Here is a 14,680-nt window from a genome sequence, read left to right as displayed (position 1 = left end):
TGTTTGCGTCTCAAACTCTAGGACAAGAGGGTTTAGTGTCATCATAACAGAGGTTCTCTTTTCCTATAGTGCGCTGCTGTGTCTGCCCCCAAGCAGTGCCATCCTCTTCTGTGTCTGTGATACACTGAGAAAGGTGAACATGGAAATGCAGACATAGAAAACAATAAAAACCTGAAAGAGATTCCTAACCCTGCTTTCTCTGTTCAGAATGGGTTAAACCTAGGAAGTATTTTCTATGTTCTGTGTGTTGTCTTTGCGTAATACAAACGCATTGTTATATTACTATTAAATGTTTGTATTTGCTGTATACAATATATATATATAAAAGGTAAATTTGGTGTACAATAAATATATTTTTCTACATAAATACTTTGTGTAGATTTTTTTTTCATTACTAGTTATCCAAATGAATAATAGCTTTTTTTATTCTATCTGTGCAAGTCAGTTTTCTAAATTTCTTCTACTGACTACAGTTTAGCCTTTTTTGTTTTGCCTGACTGTCTGCATACAGAGCGACACTATATGGCCAAATGTGTGGACACCCGATCATTACCCCTATATGAGATGGCTGGGCAATCCATTTCTAAACCAAGGCTTGTCAATATGAAGTTAGCTCCCTTTGCTAGTATAATGCAGGGGAAAAAAGCTTTGTGAGGTCAGGTACTGGATGAATGAAAGACGCAGATTGTAATTAATGTTCAAATTCATCCCAAGGGTGTTCAGTGGGGTTGGAAGACAAATCACTGCACACCACACTGGTCAATTCATATTATGGAGGTGGCTTTGTAAACTGGGTGAGCAGAAAAGGGTCTTCCCCAAACCTAACTGTCTAAAATGCCTTTGTATGCTGCAATATTAACAATACTCTTCAATAGAGACAGCTGAACTCAAGGGGCTTGGCCCCATAGTGTATATTAAACGTTTCCCAGCATCTATTTGTAAATGTTAGATTAACTTATCTTCACTTTGCAGAGAACGAGTAAAGGAACATGCAGAGCTCTACATTTTTATTATATAGAGAAGTTGACCTTTCCGCCTTTCTCAATACATAATGATATAGTATAAAGCCACCCTCTAGAGTAAATTTGAGTAGTTCAATATTCAAAAGGAAGGAGAAGGGAGGGGTTTCAGGGCTGCTTGTAAATCAATATATATTTAGTAAATCTTTAAAACAAATGCAGGTAAATATCAAACTGTATTTGTATACATCCTTTGCCCATGAAATAGTCATTGGGTGGATGCTGCTGGACTATACATAAAGCACCCGTAGTAATAATATACTAATGCGCAGATAGTCTCATTACCCGACACGTTTTGCCTCATAGGCTTCCTCAGGGGTATATGTAACAGACGTGTGTGCTCTAACATTTAGGAGAACAAGAGTTACAAGGTATTCTTTATTCTTGTATTTACTTTTATTGTTGTAAATGGCATAAAAAAAAGAAAAGATGATACATACATCAAGTTGTATGTAACCGTTATTAAGATTATAAAAGTAATCTAATTGAGTATTTGTTAATGTTGAGATCCCTCAGTCTTTAAATAGAAGTGAGGAGATCTTTTAAATTGTTATTTATATAGCGCCAACATATTACCCCCGAATAAAACACCCACCGGGTGCTTAGTCTTATTAAAATCCGAAACTGTGAGTTCTTTCAGTGCCCCCCGATGGTGAAAGCAAATAATTTGCCAGCCTTCTAATAATTCCGGGCACAATTTTGCTTTTACCTGTCCTTTAGGCTGTAAACCTGGAAGTACCCGGAGCTAAGTGCTATCAGGTTCATGCCACAAGGGGATTATCACAAATCCTTCTCCATTGGTCCTGTGGGCTCCATGGAACTGATCACCCTGGATCTGTGCGGAGGTGCCCACATTACCATCATGTACATGTGCTCTGCCAGCTTTGCAGCTGCTTCATTCTGTTTGTGAAGTTGGTAATGCTCTGTAAATAGCCACTGTGCAAAGCGCTCTTCTACAATCCCATAGCCAATGAATGTCAGAGGATTGGAGATCTATGAAACTGATTGGTTCCATAGACAGATGAATGAAGCACTATACACACTGTGCCATTCTGATCAATGGAACCCATCTTTTCTTACTCATCAACCCATCTTCGTAAGTCTCCTAAAACTTTCACTACTCACCCACCATTCCATTTCCTATTGTGTGATACCTCCCCCACCTCCTCGATTGTAAGCTCTTCTGGGCAGGGTCCTCTCCTCCGCCTATGTCACTGTACGTATGTCTGTCATTTGTAACGCCTTTTTAATGTACAGCACTGCATAATCATCTGATGTATGTACCAATGAGATTCCACAACTGTTTTGGAAAAAAAGAAAGTGAAACACATCCCATTGATAAGAGAAGTGATGTCTTTTTATTATTTGTTCATTTGGTGCAGCTACCAATCAAAAGGCAACTTTTATTGTTTTCTTTTTTACATAAAAAGGTTACAATGTTACATCACAGTTACTGGCGAAGCATCCAAAGCAGCCGATTTCCAGGGCCCAGCAACTGGCTGGTAAACATAAGTCCCAAAGAACCTGAGTTGTAGAATGACAAGGAATGCACGTCGTCATGTGGCAGTTTTATTTCATTGGATAGAAAGCGAGCGTCATACAGTCCATATAAAAATATAGTGGCTCATTCTATACGTAGTGTGACCAATCTCTTCTCATAGAAATGTACCGGGACTTTTTTTCTCTCTCTCGGCAAACGGAAAAAAAAATCTAATGGTGACGTTGAAAGCGCCATCTGGAATACCACGTTTTAAATACAAGACGGTAATTTGTAGGAGGCAGTTTTTAACCTTAATTTATAATAAAAAAAATTAAACATCACATAGCTGGCTCTAAACTGAACTTAAAGGGCAAGTCCACCAAGAATAGAGTGGGTCGGTGCAGTGTGTAAATATCATTAACAAGCTTTACTTCATAATTCCTTCCTGGTATGTGTTTTTTGTGTTAGATTTAAAGGCAGCCATTGCTTTGATAAGCAGTGCAAAACAGGTTCACTTTATTCCCAGGCTACAAAGTAGGGCCCCTGGGGGCAAGGAATGGACTTCAGTGATCTTCCCGGACCTTTTAAGCTGGGCGCACCACCTGGCTGTTTTTGGGTGGTTACTGATAGGTTGGGTCACAATACAGGGGCCACCACCACCCAGCTTAACACAAAATCTGGGTTGAACACTGGACTCCAATACCCAGTGTATTACTTACAGAACTTATAGAACTTACACAGTTCTCCTTCTCCTTCTCCTCTCTCTGGAAAGCAAATACATGTAGTTGTGGTAACGGCTTCACTTTCTCTGTCCATGTCAGTACCCCAGGCCATCCTAACCAATATATTTTAAAGTGTTTTGTTTTTTTTCAAGTTTAGTATTTATTAGCCATTACTATAGGGCTCCAAGTACAGTGATCGGCCATGCACAGTGCATCTGCCATTGGCAGGGATGGTGATTCACATAACTTTTCAGAGAATAAATATTGCACCTAAATCCACATATTTATACATTAAAAGAAATTTGTTATATATAAAATACCAGGCTGGGTGGGGCACTGATCAAAACCTATAACGCTAGCTGAAAGTGTGAATAAAATGAGGCTAACAACCTGATTGTAGGATCAAAGTGGGTCATAGAAAGGCTGAACAGAAATACAGATGGAGAATAGTTACAGGTAGCTGTTTGCCTTTCATTAGGCTGTAAAGTCTTTCATAAAAAATCTTACAACTTTCCTGGCACTGAAATACAAAGGTTCACCTATTGGTTTGCCTTCTGACAAAATGCTGCACAAAGGAAAAGAAAAACACTTTAGTGAAAATGATAAAAACCTAAATGATAAAAACTTAACAACAAGAAAACTTTACTGATTTACTATGGAGGGCAAAAGCAGGGAAGGAACCAAAAAAATGGGAGTTTAAGGAAGGAAAGAGAGTTACCAAGGCCTACAGGTAGACAAAGTGGAGGCTAAAAAACAAAAACAAAGCCAGCATATAATGCACCACTACTCAAAACAATATGAAGTGTATGATAGGGAAGAACTTGTACAAGACATGGCAGACAGTCCAAATACCATGAGAGTCCCTAGTGACAGGTGAACAAGTGTTACTGACTCCTTGTAAGGCCATTATTATTATTATTATTATTATTATTAATAAACAGGATTTATATAGCGCCAACATATTACGCAGCGCTGTACATTACATAGGGATTACTGTTACTTTAGATGTAGGTGTAACAAGGTGGAAATATTTGTGGGATTACAAGTGTCAGGAAGGGTTAAAAATGACACAAAACACTCGTGCTGCTTTATTAAAAGTTAGTACTTCTTTTTATTAGAAGATTGTAAGCTTTTCTGGGCAGGGTCATCTCCTCCTCCTGTGTCACTGTCTGTCATTTGAATGTACAGCGCTAAAGGATATTGTTTTATTATTAAAAATAATATTAATAATAATTAGATGTGTATGATGGTCTAAAAACTGCAACAGTTCCAAAAGCAAGATCACTGACTTGGTTTACCCCGGGGAGGGTCCATTTTCATATCCTCTAATTTGGAAGAGTCAGGCAGGGTGAACCTGGCATTCCATAAATTTCAGTGTCAGTACTTATCCTGCCCACATCAATGCTGCCCCATGCGTGACATAATTCATAGATAATCAGACCTCATCGCAGCACGACCCTACAGCCCAAACGAACCGCCGCAACTAAACTGGCTTCTGCTGAAAAGCTTCAGTACTTCCATATGGACCAGAACCTGGGATAAACCGAGTTGGTGATCTTACCATTGGAACTGCTGCTGTTTTGGACCATTCTATGCATTCAATAAGAACAAGTACTAACTTTTAATTAAGCAGCACCTGAGTGTTTTGCATCATTATTTAACCCTTCCATGTCCGCTATGTCGTGTACAGGTTGTTCTTCGTCATACACTTCGAGTGGGGGTGCATTGTATGTTGGCTTTCTTTTTGTTTTGTTTTTTCTACCCTCCACTTAAGCTACGTACACACGGCAGATTTTTATCGCCCGATAATCGGCATCGGCTAATTATCGGGTGAAAATCTTCCGTGTGTACAGTCGATGTCGTCCATCGTCCGGACGACCGACCTGCCAGATCCACGGACGATGGACGACAGCCGATCGTAATGAAAGGGAAGGGGAGAGCGCGCAGCAGGGTGCCGCTCCGTCGCTCTCCCCCCTCCCCTCTCCATAGAGCATGAACGGTGCTGTATGTACAGCATCGTTCATGCATCTTGCAGCCCCTTGTCGTTGGAAAGGATCGTGAAAGATCCTTTCCAACGACAAAAATTGCAAGTGTGTACGCAGCTTTACTACCCTTCTTTGTCTACCTGACCACCTTTACTATCAGCGTGGGTTTGCACAGAGTCAATATGCCATAGAGGTCAGTACATTAAGTATTTTCAGCTGCCTAGGATCTGTTTTAGGCATTTTTTATCCCATGAGAACATCATTACAGGTATAAAACATTCCATCAGATATTTTTGCTTCAACAATTCTTCTGTTGTTGGATTTCCACTTATTTACAATAAAGGCTTTTAGTTTATCTGTTTGATCGTACTACTATCATCATGATAAAAAACAGGCTAATAATCGAACGGAATAATAATAAATAATTAAATCCCTTGCAATCATCTGCATAGGATTATTTTAGGATGTTGAACTGTCTTTTATTCTGGACAGGTAACTCCCAATCGTGCAATGAAATCATTGTCCTCAAGGCTTGGTAATAAATTATTAACTGATAACCCTAGTACTTGCTCTATTGTATCCTGAAGCCACACTGTCCTCCAAGACATAGTAGGCAAGTAATATTTATACATTCTCCCCCAAAGCATTTCCTTTTCTTTTTAATTATTGCAGCATTTATCAGTAGGTGTGTGAGGCAGCTTTGAATTTTAGGTCTGTTTTTAACATTTGTAAAATCTCATATACACAAGTAGAAGGAGCAACCAGAAATACTTACTGAATGTGTTAAGTGTGAGATTTCAATCAGTAAGAAGCAGGGAGCTTTACACACTGCACTCAGACCACTCAGGTAATATCTGCTTAGCAGCGATGCCCTTCAATACAGCATACCCTTAAAATATAACACTTTTCCTTAACAAATGCATACAGAAAAATATCTTCTGCCATTACTGCTGTGAACCAAACTTGAGGACGCTTTCCACTAAGTGGTAGCTCTGCAGCGTTCTCACAGTGTCCTCGTATACTGTATTCACATTGGAGCACACACTCTGAGTCCGCAGATCAGTGTACCGACATACCGCAACACCGACCACAGTCACCATAATTAGAAACAGGACCATCTGCAAGATCAGCCGCATCCATGATCGTCTCTGAGGCTTCTTCTTCTGAGAGGGCGATGTGGAGGATTCTGCAAATGTTACACAATAAATGTAAAAATACAATATGAAAATTATCAGCACTTGTAACAAAATCATTTAAAGTAGAGTCTGGGAACAAACTGTCAGCTCACAAGACTAAAACAGCAAAGCAAGTGAATAAAACAAATTAATTAAGTAGCCAAAAATCATAGGCTAACTCCTAGGGTAGCTCAGAGCAGAATCAACCCTAAATGTGTCTATCCTGATTAAGCTCTTGTGTTAAAGCTTGCCTGGAGGGATGGCCTGTGAGTTGGGCATCAGAAAAGAAATGGTAAAGGTGCTGACTGGACATTTTTTCGATAGTTATAGGCAACATCTTTATTGTCTCTCTCCATTCTGGATGTGCACATCACCAAATACTATGCTGACACTCACTGTGGTTCTCTGTGTGCTCTTTCTCTGTCGACTTCTTTGCTTCTTGCTGAGCTGCTTGAAGAGCGTTGTAGTCCCTCCTCTTCCGCGCCTTTTGCTTCGCTTTCTGCTTGCGCTTTTGTTCCCTCTCCCTTTCCTCTTTTATTCTCTGTTCAGCCTCAAGTTTCTTCTTCAGAGCTGAAGGACCAATACGTTGATCAATGTCGGAAAAAATCCGCTTAGTCCAGACTAGAAGTCTAAAAAAAGAATAGAAACATACCTTGCTCTTCTAAAAGTTTGCGCTGCAATTCTCGCTCCATTTCTTCCTGGATCACTTTCATATATTGCAGAACCTGGCGCAATGATAGAAATGATTTGAGTATTCCCCCGGATAGATCTCTCATCAATCTCACCTGTTGCTCTATTACTTCTATTTCTCTTTTTATTGCTATTTAATCCTTAAACATATCTGGGTTGTTTTCTGAAGTTTTCGCTGCATATATCCATGCACAGCTTCTGGATATGAAGGAACACAAGACTCTCCCTATACCTTTCTCTCACAATGTACCACCAGCCTGGTCACATTGTGGTCACATTGGAGGACCCTCAGGCCCGTGTAAGCTCCAATCCAGAATGCAACCCTTTTCCTTGGATTTTCAGAGCACAAGCATGGAAGCAGAAGCATTAGCAGTGTAGTGGGCTACCAAGCAAACCTATTACTTTACCCTGAAAGGTACCAGTTTACACTGAAGTGTTACATATTTAACCCCAGCTCTAGGTGGAAAGTATAGGTTTTATTTTAGTGTATTAGAGGATGATCATTTATCTAATGAACTTTGCTAGACATTAAAAGATTAACATGTGAATACTTTCCCTTCCTCAGCTGAATTACAACAGTAACTGGTAGAATCCAATTGTTATGAGAAGTACAGAAGCCGATTTCCTCCATAGGTTACTCACTCTCAGGGCAGAGTCTTTACACTGCTTCTCATCCAGGCAGTCTCCAGCAGCCTTGGCCAGGGCAGGGTTCAGCGGGTTGTCTTTCAAGTCCAACCATTTCAGGTTCTGGAAACACAACACATGTTAAAATGTCATTTGTGCAGCAGTCTGTGCTCAATCTAAATTAGATATCTGAGTGAATCCCCATCCTTGTTCATCTTTTGCTTCCTTTTCTTTTAAAATTAAGAACATTTTTAGGATTTAGCACCCTTCAGGAAACATATTATTATTATACGGTATTTATATAGCGCCATCATATTACGCAGCGCTGTACAAAGTTCATAGTCGTGTCACTAACTGTCCCTCAAAGGAGCTCATAATCTAATGTCCCTACTATAGTCATATGTGGTTAATGTAGTCTAAGGTCAATTTTAGGGGGAAGCCAATTAACTTAACTGCATGTTTTTGGGATGTGGGAGGAAACCGGAGTACCCGGAGGAAACCCACGCAGACACGGGGAGAACCTGCAAACTCCATGCAGATAGTGTCCTGGGTGGGATTCGAACCCAGGACCTAGCGCTGCAAAGGCTGGAGTGCTGCCCGTATATATCCTTTTCTGTGGGGTCCCCAGGAAACTCTATGCTAAAAAGAAACAAGCTTAAAAGAGGTTTCTTTCTTTCACTGTAATCCTTTATTGAACACTTTCTGTCCTAGGGTGACAACACTCACTCCTCCACTGCTTCTACAGAGGAAGCCATTGTTGTTACCAATGTAACCAGAATAAAGGTGTAGATGAACACATTGCAGATGCCCACCACCTATGCGTTTATATTAATAAAACTGCCATCTCCCAAACATTTATAGACAAGTGACATCCAAGGTTTTTACCTTGAGCTGAGCAAAGGTCACAGGCAGCGAAGTCAGACGGTTCTGCAGCAGATCAAGGTGCTGCAGGTTTATCAATCTGCCAAATTCAGCTGGGAGCTGCAACAGCTGATTCTTGCTGAGATCCAGTCGTACGATATGAGTGAGAGAGCAAAAGTCCCCCTGCAGAGAAGAGAAATCACATAACACAGATATATACACAGGATACATATTTAGCTATCACTATGCATTTCATACAGTTCAGACTGCAAGAAGAAGAAGCAGTTCTAGAAGCCAATCAGGTTCTGCCACATAGAGTTTAGAATTGTGCTGCTGCTCAATCACTGTCCAGTCAGCACCCAGAAAAGTGAAACTACTATTTCATTTAGTGTTTAAAGGTTCATGCAAAGTGAACATGCACATACTCCTGCAAAACCATTTCTATTTTGGATTGAGCAGTGAGGGTTTTTTTTGCCGTCTTTCTCCCCATTAAGAAGAATTCCCTGCACTTTCTATCTACTTCTGAAAGTTTTCATTGGGGGCCCCCTTTGATTACATTTATGGTGAAGACTACTGCTAAATGTTGGACCCCCTTATGTTATCTACCAGTGACAATGGTTTCTGGTACAGTGAGGAAAAATCTCTTCAACAGGGACACAGAATGCAACAAAAACATGACAAGGGTCCTAAATCCTTCCCTAGTCCATTCAAAGAGGCTGGAGTTACCCTTTAGGGATACAGAGGTTTCATCCATGGAATGACCAGTCTGTAACTATAGGGTTCCTTTAGAGGTTGACAAGAGTTCCAAAAGGTGTGGCCGATGGTGATACAATGTTGCTGCATAGTTCTAGAAAAAACAACACTTGGCAGAGCCAGATGCATAAGACCAAAGGTTGTAAAGCTGGCACTCTGTCTGCTAATATATGGAGGGGGGGCATTCTTCCTACTGGCAAGCAATGCAGATAACATTTTCCACTGACTATGTATAGCAGGGGTTCCCCAACACCTGAAAATTATTTTAGCTCTTTCCTCAGGGGTAAAAGGGATGAGGAAGGCTGGCCTAGGCCAAACCCAGCAATTGTTATCTAATGTATACAGACAATAGGCTTAATTGACAAAACTGTAATTTTATTTAAAATAAGTATCCTGGTGTGTTAATGTTGTGAATTGAGTCTCACCTAAAGAATACATCACAAGCACTTGGACTGTGACTAAAAGTCAGAGAATAAATGAATTTATTTTGCTGCAAATAAAAAAATGACTCCGTAAATCATTCCTTACCGGTAATGTTGTCAGCTTGTTACAAGAAAGGTCCAATACTGTGGCCTTGGGGAGGGCAGCCTGAATGTAAAAAGAAACAAAAATCAGTCTCAGGGTAGCCCAAAGTCTAACACTGGTAAAACGACACTGAAATCTGGGTATGAGAACCCTTTACACAGAGTTAATAAAAGACATAGATCCATCAAGTTTACTTAACATGTCCCAGGTATAAAACCCTATGGACATAGCCGGGTACAATGTGCACCAATAGGGGAAACAATTCCTTCCGGATTCCCATTAGACAATTGGATGTTCCCAGGATCAGCAGTTTTTGTTATCACAAACAATGCGTTGTGGGGTTCTTCTTCCAACCAACAATGGATTTGAATGGCAAATAAACAGCAAACCACAACGAACACTCTTTTTCCCAGACAGACAGTATTGGTTGACATATAACCATAGGCACACTTGGCGTTACTGACCAGTTCCCGCACCGGGACTTCACTCAGGTCACTCAGACTCAGGTCCAATTCATTTCCATCCAACTTATCTCTCAGGTTTCCCACTTTTCCAGATAATCGCGACATTTTCCTGCACAGCAAAGTTACAACCGCATTAGAAAAGGTGAACATTGTAAATCTTTATTTTTGGTACATTTTTACACATTTTTTATTATGAAGTTTTCCTGGAGTTCAGATTTCAAGTATAACTACAACTTTTATTTTCCCATACCCAGTGTTCCCCCCAGGCCCTTTTAGCCGGGCGCACCACCCAGCACTTTCCAGTAACCACCCGGCTGTGTTTAGGTGATAAGTGAAGAATTGATCACAGTACAGGGACTGTCACCCACCTACAGCTTCTTCCCACCCAGCTAAAAAAATAATCTGCTTACACCCATCTTCCCATAAAATTATTATTATATTATTACTATTAAACAGGATTTATACAGCGCCAACATATTATGCAGCGCTGTACATTAAATAGGGGTTGCAAATGATAGACAGATACAGACCGTGACACAGGAGGAGGAGAGGACCCTGCCCCAAAGAGCTTACAATCTAGGAGGTGGGGGAAGTATCACACAATAGGAGGGGAATATGGAATGGTGGGAAGTAGTGAGGATTTAGGAGACAGAAGAAGACGGGTAGGTGAGGGGGAAGCGTTGGGTTTTGAGTGCTCTTTTAAATGAGCAGAAAGTAGGAGCAAGCCGAATAGGACGAGGAGACCATACCAGAGAGTCGGGGTAGCTCTAGAAAAGTCTTGTATCCGTGCCTGTGATGAGGTTATGAGTGAGGAAGTCATTAGTAGGTCATTGGAGGAGAGAAGAGAGCAGCTAGGAGCAGATTTTTCTATCAGGTCAGAAAGGTAAGTGGGACAATAACTGTGGAGGGATTGGAGGGCAAAGCACAGGACAAGAATTAGTTTTATATGAGGTGCACCCATCTCTATCTAAATGCTCAAATCAATCGCGCTTACATGGGGCCCGTGTCTACACTTTTATATACAGCAGGGTCCTTTTTTGGGTGTCTACCTCTTTGCCTGCTTTACATTGACAACTACTATTGGCTGTTCAGCGGTAAACCTCTATTTAATGTACAGCGCTACATAATATGTTGGCGCTATATAAACCTTGTTTATTAATAAATCTGTGTTATGTCATTGAAGCCAGGGATTTGGGATTTTCAGCTTTGCTATGATGCTGCCATATGTCACAGTGCCAGCTCCTTCTCTAAGGTGAGTGTAGCAGGAATAATTGATGTATTTTTCCCTTTTTTTGTTATTTTAGCCTTACAGTAATAGTTTATATCTTGGGGTGGCCAGAAAATAAGCTGACACTACACTATCAAATAATGCTGTGTAATGATCTATACACCTGGGCCTATTATAAACAATTGACCATCTGGGCCTTGCTGAGAATTTCCTCATCCATCCCCCCATTACCAGCCCATCCCTCCCTGAACCCCTCCATACCCCTGTCATTATTTTGTCAGAGCAGTGTTATAACCCCTGAGTTCCCCCATCACAGCACAAAGCACTGACAATGATAACCGAGCACCGGTAATCTCACCTCAGTGCAGCCAACACACAACTTCCTCATCCACGTCACAGCTCCTCACACCGGGAGCAGAGAGATGAGCGCCGGCTAGACGGGACAGCTGTGATAATGGAAGAGCCAGGCTGCATGTGCGCCCTCTGCCGGCCGGAGGATACGTCGCCTACAGTGATGAGTCAGTAATACAGCCACAGCTGTGCTCGCTCCCGTGCGCGCCCCCGCGTTCACAAAACAGGGAACTCTTCCTTAAAGCAGACGTATACCCTATACTATAGGGTAGAGAACCTTTTTATGTAAGGTACAAATTCTGCAACAATCTTAAAAAAAAAAAAAAAAATTAGAGTGCAGCACCGCCCCCTAATTCTCGATCGCCTAGGCCAGGAGTGTCAAAATCTGGCCCATGGGCCAAATCTGGCCCACAATGTCTTTTCTTTTGGCCCCCAAAGGAATCCTAAATATAAATTGCAGCTGGCCCACTGCTGCATTGAAATAGCATCGGTACTACAATTCCCAGCATCACTCCTGTCTATAGACCAGCGGCCTCTCTGCCTATGTGTGGCCCTGCATTGGACTGTTTAATAGACGCAAGTAATGCCGGTAATTGTAGTAGCGACATTAATCACTTCTATAGACCGGGGGGTTCTCTGCCTATGTGTGGCCCGGCATTGGACTGTTTTATAGACGCAAGGAATTGTAGTAGCGGTGCTACTACAAGTTTGGCCCGCGACTTTGTCTAAGTTTTTAATTTTGGCCCACTGTGTATTAGAGTTTGACACCCCTGGTCTAGGCGATGGAGAATAAATGGGAGCCTCCTGGGATACCTACGTCACCCATCCCAGGAGGCTCTTGGTGCTGCTTCTGCGCATGCCTCCGAGGAGCCTTTTCGTGAAAAAAAATTTGCCGATCTCACACATGCACAGTGAGATCGGCAAGTGTTTTTTTTCCATCCTACATCACCCGATCTCACGCCTGGGTTGGGTGACATAGGACGAAGAGGAGAAGATGGCGGCGGCCGGAGTGTCAGCTCGCGAACGGATGCCGGGACGATGCGGGAAATGCTCTACATGCATATATTTCCCTTTTTTTTTTTCAATTTCATCTGACCGCCATGGTGCATTCTTCCTTCCACTGACCTCACTCCGGGCTCTATTTATAAATGATTCCCCTGTCCATTCATCTGAAATTCGCTAGCCATGAATTTCACTTCTTGTGTCAGTTCCTATGACTCGTTCTGCCACCTAGTGGCTAATCAGCAAAGTGCACATCTGTCACAATCCTATATGAATGGGCGAATTTAGAGCGAATTGATGGGAATCATTTAAAAAATACACCCCTGTATGTTATGCTGTATTTTACATAGCATCTCTTCCCCCTATACACATTACATGATGGTTGTATTATTATCATAAATAAATAAATAAATTATATAGCACCAACATATTCTGCAGCGTTGCACAGAATACATACTTATATCACTAACTGCCTTCTCCCTCGTGGAGCTCACATTCAAATGTCCCTACCACAGTCAAAATTTATTATCCTAACAAAGTCACAATTTTTTGACACAACCTACCAATTGATTTTTGGGATTTAGCACGCTTTAAAGGATTTCTATAGACAAAGCTAGATGCGGAGTGCCTGATAGATTTGCACCGGGTTTTTGCTTTGACTATATGCAGAGAGACAGCGAGTTCTGTTTTTGCTATCACCTGTTCAGCAAGTATATGAAACGTGTGAATCACAGGAAAGGGGATTCACGCTGAGAGCAATGCAAACCAGGGAGATAGCTAGAAAAACCATCAATTAGGACTGATTGGCCAAACGGTACAATCCCGCTGTGTGCAGACATCAGATTTTAATTGCCGAAATTATTGTGCATCTACCATCCGCACAGCCATGCTGCAATATTAATAATAATAATTAGCAGTGTTTATATAGCACCAACATATTACGCAGCGCTGTACAATAAATAGGGGTTACAAATGACAGACAGATACAGACAGTGACACAGGAGGAGAGGACCCTGCCCCGAAGAGCTTACAATCTAATATCATACAGTGGTCCATCTTGCCAGATCTTTAAATGAGCAATAGCAAGCAACACCGAAGCTTTCTAATGAGGAAGCAGCGAGCTCTGTCTCATCTTCCTCTATCCATAGAAGAGAACAACATTGTGCAATGATTAGTCAGTCTGCTGTCACTGGAAATGATCACTTACAATTAGTAAGTGTTTGAATTTGGGTTGTCCTTATATTGGACCTGAATATGGCTGTTCGAATTCGGATAGACCTGACGGTAAAAATTTGGGGAAAAAAATGTAAAAAATGTGTTAAAAAAATAATTTTAAAATAACTTATTGAATGTTTGTGTTTTTTTAACTAACTTTTTTTTTACAGGTTATCCCATAATGACATTATGATTCCCTCGGCTGTGCAGCCATGGGAATCCTCCTGTCATTGTGGGATCTCCGGGCACTATAGGTGATGAATGGGGTCTATGGGGTCTTGTACTATGGGTTCATGGATAGAGAAACTCTATCCAAGAACACATACAATATTATTGCTCTTGCACCCCCTAAAAGACCCTAAAAAAACTAAATTCTCGCACTATCGACTTCAATGGTTTTGAATTCGGCATTTGATCACCCGGAGAATTTCTCACTATTCGATTGAATAGCTGTGATAGATATTCAACCAAAACTACTTACCATCGGTTCCAGTGACATTTATCAGTCTGTACAAGGCAATACCAGTCAATGGCACATGAGTGATCAGAAGGGGACAATGAATGGCACAGAGTGAGCAGAAGGGGA

General features: G+C 41.2%; 1 protein-coding gene across 2 annotated transcripts; it reads right to left on the bottom strand.

Annotated features, from left to right (window-relative positions):
• Nucleotides 1-2,354: 2,354 nt before the first annotated feature.
• On the bottom strand, nucleotides 2,355-11,977 carry LRRC59 (leucine rich repeat containing 59). Of its 2 annotated transcripts, none has more exons than XM_072403331.1 (8): nucleotides 11,885-11,977; nucleotides 10,299-10,407; nucleotides 9,838-9,897; nucleotides 8,581-8,739; nucleotides 7,714-7,818; nucleotides 7,034-7,106; nucleotides 6,778-6,951; nucleotides 2,355-6,392 (listed from the first exon to the last, which is right to left on the bottom strand). In XM_072403331.1, the coding sequence occupies exons 2-8, from the start codon at nucleotides 10,401-10,403 to the stop codon at nucleotides 6,151-6,153; spliced, it is 918 nt and encodes a 305-aa protein (XP_072259432.1). In that variant the 5' UTR covers nucleotides 10,404-10,407; nucleotides 11,885-11,977; the 3' UTR covers nucleotides 2,355-6,150. The 2 variants fall into 2 exon arrangements, with proteins under 2 accessions (XP_072259432.1, XP_072259431.1); XM_072403330.1 differs by lacking the exon at nucleotides 11,885-11,977 and adding an exon at nucleotides 11,048-11,292.
• Nucleotides 11,978-14,680: the final 2,703 nt, after the last annotated feature.

The sequence above is a fragment of the Pyxicephalus adspersus genome, chromosome 3 (assembly GCF_032062135.1).
Source record: "Pyxicephalus adspersus chromosome 3, UCB_Pads_2.0, whole genome shotgun sequence".
Taxonomy (NCBI): domain Eukaryota; kingdom Metazoa; phylum Chordata; class Amphibia; order Anura; family Pyxicephalidae; genus Pyxicephalus; species Pyxicephalus adspersus.
Note: the sequence above shows the minus strand (reverse complement) of the source record. Positions and strands in the feature narration are given on the sequence as shown.

What these genes read in the sequence shown, in the direction of transcription:
- LRRC59 (XM_072403330.1), bottom strand. Translation starts at nt 11,259, where the DNA reads ATGGGTGCACCTCATATAAAACTAATTCTTGTCCTGTGCTTTGCCCTC. An exon ending in ACAAGCTGACAACATTACCG is followed by an intron (nt 8,740 to 9,837) that starts GTAAGGAATGAT and finishes TCTTCTCTGCAG; the next exon opens with GGGGACTTTTGCTCTCTCAC. An exon ending in TGACCTTTGCTCAGCTCAAG is followed by an intron (nt 7,819 to 8,580) that starts GTAAAAACCTTG and finishes TTGTGTTTCCAG; the next exon opens with AACCTGAAATGGTTGGACTT.